The 9187-nt window shown below is 40.4% G+C and overlaps 1 protein-coding gene across 6 annotated transcripts in view; it reads left to right on the forward strand.

The window, feature by feature from the left end:
- The window catches only part of Cenpj (centromere protein J), a 60031-nt gene that overhangs the window by 9396 nt on the left and 41448 nt on the right, over window positions 1-9187 (forward strand). For all 6 annotated transcript variants that reach the window (XM_017795924.2, XM_008824353.3, XM_029559263.1 and 3 more), the window contains exons 2-3: window positions 6097-6596; window positions 7109-7232. In XM_017795924.2, coding sequence (XP_017651413.1) covers window positions 6153-6596; window positions 7109-7232 — 568 coding nt within the window. In that variant the 5' untranslated portion in view covers window positions 6097-6152. The remainder of the gene's footprint in view (window positions 1-6096; window positions 6597-7108; window positions 7233-9187) is intronic.

Below are 9187 nucleotides of genomic sequence, written 5' to 3' on the forward strand. Positions count from 1 at the left end.
ATCTGGGAGGTGAGGGTGGGGCCAGGTCCAGAAGCAGTGCTCCTAGGGCCCAGGGAAGGCACTAAGTTGGTCTGGGTGAAAAAGATCAGGAAGCAGTATTGGTTCCCCAGGTGTCTGGGGACCCAAGACTAGGATTGGCGCAGGGCCCAAACTAGTAGAGGGCAGCGGGGGAGTTGGAAGGGTGAATGTGGCTTGGGGAGTCAAAGTGCGGAGGGCCGCGCTATAGACTTACCCCAAGAGGTCTGAGGATGGGAGTGCAGGCTAGGAGAGTTAGCCGGTGGTGCAGGTCCCAGGAAGCAGAGAGAGGTGAGGGCCGGGCCAGGTCCAGAAGCAGTGCTCCTGGGGCCCAATAAAGGCACTGAGTTGTTCTGGGTGAAAAGGATCAGGAAGCAGTATTGGTTCCCCAGGTGTCTGGGGCCCCAAGACTAGGAATGGCGCAGGACCCAAACTAGGAGCAGAGAGCAGCGGGGGAACGGTGAATGTGGCTTGGGGAGTCAAAGCACGGAGGGCTGCGCTGTAGACTTACCCCAAGAGGTCTGAGGATGGGAGTGCAGCTCTCTTTCTTCTTTCTCTCTCTCATCTCACTATGCAGCCTTCCCTGGACTAGAATTACTTGTAGACCAGGCTGGCTTCAAACTCACAGAGATTTCTCTGCCTCTGGACTGCTGGGATTCGGTGAATGTGGCTTGGGGAGTCAAAGCACGGAGGGCTGCGCTGTAGACTTACCCCAAGAGGTCTGAGGATGGGAGTGCAGCTCTCTTTCTTCTTTCTCTCTCTCATCTCACTATGCAGCCTTCCCTGGACTAGAATTACTTGTAGACCAGGCTGGCTTCAAACTCACAGAGATTTCTCTGCCTCTGGACTGCTGGGATTAAAGGTATGTCATTGGAGTGTTTTTGTTAGGTCTTGTTCCCTGTTCTGTATTGAGGCTTGAAAACAAGGCCTTGTTTTGCATAGAGTGCTATGTAAGCACCAAATCACTAAGCCCCCTTTTGTTGGAATTCATAGTACAGAAAGCCTTTAAAACTTAAATAATTCAACCAGGAAGGAAGGAATTGTGGCATACATATGTGCAATATTTGTATTTTATTATACAAATTCTCTGTCTTCCATTTCTTTTAATTATATAAACTGATGATACATAACATTTGTATATACTTACTGAAAAATTTTAACAAGCATATCCATGACATTATAGATTTTGCTTCAGAGACCGGGTGTACATGCCGTGGCAGAATTGTGGAGGTCAGAGGACCACTTGCAGGAGTTGGTTCTCTCCTAACTTCTGAGTCCTGGGGACTGGATTCAGATTGTCAGGCTTGGGGCAAGTACCCCTACCTGCTGGCCCTGCACAAGTATTTATAATATGTATTATATAATGGAGTGCAACAACAAAGGGGAGACTGCAGCAAGCGCCTTTACCTGCTAGCTATCTCCCCAGCCCACAAGTTACTAGTTTTGTTGAATATATCCCTTAACATTATCACCATATAGTCTTTTTTTTCCTTTGTAACTAACCTTGGCTAGCCTGGAATTTCTATGTACGACTGGCTAGCCTTGACCTTATGTGATCATCCTGTCTCTATCTCCCTGAATGCTGGAATTAAATTGTCTTAAATTTAAAACTTTGTTCATATTTAAAAATATGAGCTAGAAAAAACAATTATGCCTTAATGTAATATTTGAATTGAAAGTTATAATTTGAATAGGACCTCTATAACTTGTATTGTTTACACAGAGTATTCAAATAAATAATGTCACATCCTTGTGTTGAAAAAAATAATTTGAAGTGATTTAGTCAGTTGACATATAAGACTATAGACCTGTGTCTGCTGTCTGTGACATAATATCCTCTTCAGTAGTACATCCCATACCACATAGTGGTTAAAATGAAATATATCTTACTAAAAGATTAAAGTCATGCTTAGAAGAAATAAATTTTATATTTGTTCATTTAAAATTTTTTGTTTTTTGAGACAAGAGTCTCACTGTGTAACCCTAGCTGACCTGGAACTTGCTATGTAGACCAGACTGCCCTTGAATTTAGAGATTCACCTGCCTCTGCCTCCTGAATGCTGGGATTAAAGGCATGTACCACCATGCCCTGCTTAAAATGTAATTTTAATTAACTTTAAATAAAACTAAATTGGAAATTCAGTTCTTCAGGAACAGCCCCATCTCAAATGCTCTGTAGACATATGTATTGCCTTGGACTGCACAGGTGCATATACTGCTGTTGGTTTTTTTTTTTTGTAAATATTTATTAATTTTATGTGGATGAATGTGTTGCCTGCATGTATGCAAGTGCATCTGTGTTGTGCAATATCCTCAGAGGACAGAAGAGGGCGTCAGTTCCTCCTGGAACTGGAGTTACAGACTTTTTAGCTGCCATGTGGGTGCTGGGAACTGAACGTGGGTCCTCTGCAAGAGCAGTCAATGCTCTTAGCCACTGAGCCATCTCTCCAGCCCCCATAATGCTATTCTTTTGTGTTTTTTTCCTTTAACATTGAAAAAAAATTATTATTATTATTATTTTGTGTGTGTGTGTGTGTGTGTGTGTGTGTGTGTGTGTGTGTGTGTGTGTGTATGTGTAGGCTTGTATGCCATGATGCACATATGGATGTCTGAGGACAGTTTTATGGAGTCTGTTCTCTCTTTCCATCTTATGTGAGTTCTGAGGATAAAACTTAGGTAGCTAGGCCTGTGCAGCAAATCCCTTTACTCACTGAGTCATTTGCTAGCCTGTGTCTCTAAAAAGATTTTTATTTATGTGTTCTATATGTGTATGTCAGTGTGATGAATGTATGTCATGTGAGTGCAGGTGCCCATGGAGGCCAGAAGAGGGCATTAGATCTCCTCCTGGAGCTGGAGTTGTGAGCCACCTGAAGTGGATGCTGGGAACAAACTTGGGTTTTTTTTTTCTTTGTCTTCTTTTTGAGACAGGGTCTCCTCGTAGCCCCAGCTGTCCTGGCACTCACTATGTAGACCAGGCTGGCCTTGAACTCACAAAGATTGCCTGCCTCTGCCTCCTAAGTGCTGGGATTAAAGGCTTGCGCCACCACGCCCGGCCCCAAACTTGGGTTCTTTAGAAGAGCAGGAAGCACTCTTAACCACTGAGCCATCTTTCTAGCCCCTTGTTTTGTTTTTTTGAGACAGGGTCTCACTCTGTGGGGCAGCTAGCCCAGAACTCACAATGTGAACCAGGCTGATCTGCTTCAGTCTCCTAAGTTCTGGGGTTATTAGCCTGGGCTACTACATAGTTTTTTATTTGTTTATTTAATTTTTTGGGTACCAAGGATTAAATCCAGGGCTTCACATATCGTAAGCAAACACTTACTACAGAGCTACATCTTAAGGCAGGGTCTTACATTGTAGTCCAGGTGGCCTGGAACAACTCCTGCCCTAACCTCCTCAGTGCTGGAATTAGCAAGTGTGGGCCACAGTGCCTGGCTTATTTCAGTTCATTGCAGATACGAGCTTGTAAATAGTATAACAGTGGTACAAAATGCCTAATTGTAAAATTGATAGATCAAGGCTTTTGTTCATTTACAGTTCAGATAGATAGTTGTCTTATTTTCCAAAATATGTCAGATTGCACATGCAAGCACTACTTAAAGAGCTCCCCCCTGTTTTTTTTTTTTTTTTTTTTTTTTTTTTTTTAAAAAAAAAAAAAAAAAAAAAAAAAAAGAGGACGATAAATCTTTCACTGTGATATATCAAAATAAGCCTGCCTCTGCCTCCCGAGTGCTGGGATCAAAGGCATGCGCCACCATGCCCGGCCCTCATGCTGCTTTTAAGACAAAATTTTAGACTTTAATTTTATCAAATATATAGAGATGCATATATGTATACATACATTTACACATAACCAAACAGAAATGAAAAGTGGAAACTCTGTGAGGCAAGCAAACATGTATTTAGCTTCCCAAGAGGCATATTAAAAAAAAACAAAAAACATAAAAAAGATATAAAGAGAAAATTTGGTCTCCAAAGATCAGTATGTTCACTCTCACACCTCTGAAAACACAAAAATTAGAGCAGTAACAATATACCACTTTTTTCACAAATAGGGCTGGCAAAAACAAAAGACTAATAACACAAAATAAAAAAGGGGACCCCCCAAAAGCCTTCTTTTGCACCCCAAACTCTTCAATTGATGTTCTCATGCTTTTTGCTTTACTAAATTCAGAAATCAGTTCTCAGCTCTCTTATTTATTTTTTGGCTTTTTGAGACAGGGTCTCCCTATAGCTCTAGCTGACCTGGACCTTACTATGTAGATCAGCCTGGCCTCACAGAGATCTGCTGGCCTCTGCCTCCCGAGTCCTGGGATTAAAGGCATGTGGTACCATGCCTGACTCAGTTCTTAAATCTGTTAACAGTATTTAGCACTGCTAATTCCTCCTTGAAAATGCTCTATTAACAGTATTTAACATTGATAATTCCTCCTTGAAACACTTTATTTACTTGGCGTCAGTGACACTCCACTTTTTTGTTTGTTTTTGTTTTTTGAGATACAGAAGAAGAAAAGGTCATCAAGCATAAACTGAGGCACCTTCAGCACAGAAATAGTACTTAAAGTCTATCACTAAGGGACCAAGGTAGACAAAAAATAGAATAGCTGGATGTGATGAACCTCTTTAAACCCAGCCCTTGGGAGACAGAGGCAGGCGGATCTCTATGAGATAAAGTACAGCCTGTTCTACATAGCAAGTTCCAACTGGGACTACAGGCGGACCCTGTCTCAAAACAAAAAACAAAATCAAAAAACAAAAACCAAACAATAAAGCCAAAAGAAAAACCAAAACAGTAGAGTAAGAAGTTAGTAACATTTACTAACTGTGTGTGTTCAGGAAATCAAACACACAAAGGCAGGAGCTTAGCTTTACTGTGATGTCTTGTTTAAGTATTTTTTATTTTTTTTTCTTGGTAACATAGTTCAACACTGAAGTTTGATGATTCATACATTATGACATGAACCATTGTAATTTTTATTGTTCAATATTGAATGAACACAGATATTCCCAGCTTGAATTTTTAAATTTTATGTGTATGAGTACATTGCCTACATGTATGTAAGGCACCCATGTCATGGAATGCCTGTGGAGGTCAGAAGAGGGCGTTGGACCCCCTGGAACTGGAGTTACAGATGGTTGTTAGCTGTCACGTGTGTGCTGGGAACTGAACCCTGGTCCTCTGCAAGAGCAGTTAGTGTTCTTAACTGCTGAGCCATCGCTCCAGCCCCAAATTGATTTTAAATACAATGTTTAACTTAGCAAATTCCTTTTGTTTGCATGGAAGTAGGCAATGGAGAATATACAGGATCTTCCTGGAACTTGGTAGAGTATGAATGAACATGATAGCAAAATACCATTTATGCTAAAATAAATGCTAGATAGTAATAGCAGGAACGTCTGGAATACAGGGGACGGACTGCCAGTGGGTGAGGAGTTGTGCATGTCAGGAGATGGAACAGGGAAACTGAAGCTGTGGGGTGGTTGGTTGGTGATGATGACTTTTGTTCTGGAACTCAGGAGAAAACATGTTCTCCAACTGGGCAAAGAAGCAAGTGTGTATTTGAAATTGGTAGTTTCTTCCCCCCTTTGTAATTGAGTAACTTAAAGGGTATCTTAGATCCTATAGTTTTAGGTCAATTGATCTAGCACTTGTATATCATTAGTAATTGAATGATTAGATTAGAAAGATGCTTATGTTTCTGATATGCTTAATTTACATTTTTGAAGGCAAAACTTTGAACTGTGCAGCCTAATGCTTAATTGCTTCGCTCTTTAAAGTTTTTAAAAAATACATTAGTGTGTGTGGGCATGTGTGTATGTGTGTGGATGCACACATACCATGGCATACATATGGAGGTCAGAGGACAACCTGCAGATGTTGTTTCTCTCCTTCCACCTTGAGGGACCTGGAGATCACAGTCAGGTCATCAGGCTTGGCGACAAGTATCTTTACTCACTGGTCCATGTTAAAATCTTCTGTGTGTTTAATACTAAGTTTTTGTACTGGGTTGAAGCTTGGGCTAGTTTGGAGTAAAATACTTAATAATTTTAACAAATACTTTTTCTTGGCTTTATTTACAGGTGTTGGAAATTAGTGGCTTTTCCATTATTTAAATATTATAGTGCCTTGGATTAAGATGTTCCTGATGCCAACTTCTTCAGAATTAAGCCCCGGACAGAACTTCCTAACCCAGTGGATGACCAATCCTTCTCGGGCAGGGGTCATATTAAATCGAGGCTTTCCTATTTTGGAAGCCAGTGAAGAGAAGCAAGCAGCTACAAATGCTTCTACCCGCTTCCCTGTTAAAGCCACTTGTTTCTCAAATAGCTTCAGCTTCACTAGTGAAGAAGATTCATTTCATGAAGAACAGAAGTTGGAGTATGAAGGCCCTAATAAACTGCAGTCAGAAAAATCTGAAACCCAGACAGTCTTTCCTTTAGTTACAAAGGAGCCACAAATAGTGTCGTGTCAGGATGCCTCTGAATACCAGGAAGATAACAAAAATGACTTTATACCTGATCTTGTGAGTGAACTCAAAGAAGTGACTTATAAAGACCCACTTTTTAAAAAACTTGAACAGGTACGTTAGGATTTAGTCGAATACTTACTTGCGTTAAAGGTATTATATGGTTGATTGAAAGTCATCTGTTCCTGGTCATCTTGTTTTTCCAAACCTTTACTCTGAAATCTTCAGAAATCCCAGATTTTATTTTTGTCTAAGTGAAACATGAAAATATGTTTGATATATAAGATGTAACCATTAAGATAACTTCATGTCTTTCAGTTACCCCCTCATTTGGTAAAAACTAAGTTATAAATGATTGATCAGATATTAGGGGGCAAAGTTGATGTTCTTGATTGCCTATTGTAAAACTCAAAGATTCTTTTGTTGTTGTTTCTTAGTTGAGATACTGATAAAATTTGCTTCAGAATAAATTAGATTTTTAGTGTTTTGGTGACAGATTTACTTATCGAGGGATTCTCTGAAATTCTTCATTAATGAACATGTACAAAGGACAATAGGAGAGATTAAGATAAATGTCAGGTGTGTCATGAGGAATGTAATGCTAGTTTAATTTTGTATTTAAAAAGCTGAAAGAAATACAGCAAAAGAAGCAGGAACAGCTGAAGAGACAGCAGCTGGAGCAACTGCAGAAGCTCATGGAGGAGCAAGAGAAGCTGCTCACCATGGTGTCTGGGCAACATGCGCTTCCAGGTATGCTTTACCTTCAGTGGCCATCGCTTCACACAGTGAGACATAGTTACATGGAGTTCTTACGTTTAGCTGCCTGGAAGGATCGTTTTACATTCCTCTCTATAGGTTGGAAACTAATTTTTCCAGGGCTAGGTAGATAAATATGACCTGATGGTGGTGTAATAAATCCTGAGCAGAAGAGCTCTGGCATTTGGGTATGTGCTTTACTTAAAGGCATTCTCATACATATGTTCATGTGTTTGATGTTAAGGGATGAACTCAGGCCTCATATATACTAAGTATTTGTTCTACCACTGAGCCATACCCCCAGCCAACATTTACTGATTTGGAAAAGAAAAACCAACCTGGTAGAAGAAAAGCCAAATTATGCCTAGACCTACCAGTATCCATCTCCTGGCTGATGCATAGAAACTGTTCCTGCCATAAGGGTAAAAAAGTGTAGGAGCATTCTGCCTGGCTGAAGAGCCATGTTTACTTAGTTGGAGTATTCTGTTGTGTGCTTTGTCCATTAACAGAAAGCATCGTGAGCTTACTGGAGAAAACAGTGGTTGAAATTTGATCTGGTGTAGTAGTTTGAAAGTTTTTCTGCCCACATTTCCTAGTAATAGCAACATTTTGGTCATGATTCAGGACAAGAAAATTTCATATTGTCAGTCTTTATTGTTATGTCTGGCATTATTGGTGTGCCTGGCGTGTAGTAGGGATATTTTCTATTTTGTTTACTCTAAGTGTGTGCCCCCTGAGGGCTGAGATTGGAAGCATGAACCATGCTGTTGATGTGGTGCTGGAGATTGAGCTCAGGGCTTTGTGTATGCTAGGGAAGCATTCTACCAACATGGGTCCATCCCCAGCCCTGCCTGTGTAGTTTTGCATCTGAGGATAAAATTGCCAGTGGGATCATGTTCCACAATTTGAAAGCAGTGAGCTGGCACAGAACGTCAACTTCTTGGTGTTCTCTTTGAAGAGGCACACTTCAGAGGTTCAGATCCTAGGCTGAACATTGAGAATACAGAAAAACATTAGCAAACAAGTGTGCAAAGTATGATTGTGTGAGGAGGGTCAGGAGGGACAAGAGATAAGTGAAGAATGGATTAGGAAATTTAGGTGTTTACCTTAGAGAAATATAGAAAGCATGTGGTTTGTATCCTAAAATAATTGAATGGTTTGTGATTTCTTTCTAGAATTCATGAAAAGAGCAGTAAAGATGTGTTACTTTTTACTGTGTGTCTAGAGAGGATAGGATGACAGGGAAGCAGATCTCATGTGAGATCTAGCCCCCGATGTGGAACACTTTTGCTTTGGGGCAGTGGAATTTTGGACTTTTTAAATTTAAGTTTTTATTTTTGGTGCTGTGTATTGGACCTAGGGCCTTGTACATGCTAAGCTTATTCCCTACTTCTGAGCTACACGGGGAATTGGTTTTCAAAGTTCGTGATAATAGGACCTAGTATTTGTTACTCACCCTAGTCTCCTTTCCTCCTTCCTCCCTCCTTCCTGCCTTTTCTCTGTCTCTTTCTGATAAAGGGCCTAACTTTTTTCTAAATTCTTTTGTTCACATACTACATAGTGGGTTTCATTATGACATTTTCACACATATATATCATTGTATTATGGCATTTTCATGCCTGTATCATTGTACTTTTGTATTCATACCCCCCCAAACCCCTGCAGTTGTACTCAAATTAGATCCCAAAGAATTTTTGTTATAAGGGCTATATTCATCAGTAAGTTAGCATGCATGTTAAACAGCTTTTCATTTGTGACAAAGTACCTGAGATAAACCATAAAAAGAAGAAATACTTATTTTGTTCACTGTTTTGAAGTTTCATTGATTGCTTGATCCTGTTCTAGGTCTGTAGCAGTGTGGCAGCTTTGTAGAGAGGGGAGTAGGAAGAGAGAGGGAGTGGGGGGAGGGAGGGGAGAGAGAGAGAGAGAGAGAGAGAGAGAGAGAGAGA

Source organism: Nannospalax galili, unplaced genomic scaffold, assembly GCF_000622305.1.
Source record: "Nannospalax galili isolate Female #2095 unplaced genomic scaffold, S.galili_v1.0 scaffold388, whole genome shotgun sequence".
In the NCBI taxonomy this organism is placed as follows: domain Eukaryota; kingdom Metazoa; phylum Chordata; class Mammalia; order Rodentia; family Spalacidae; genus Nannospalax; species Nannospalax galili.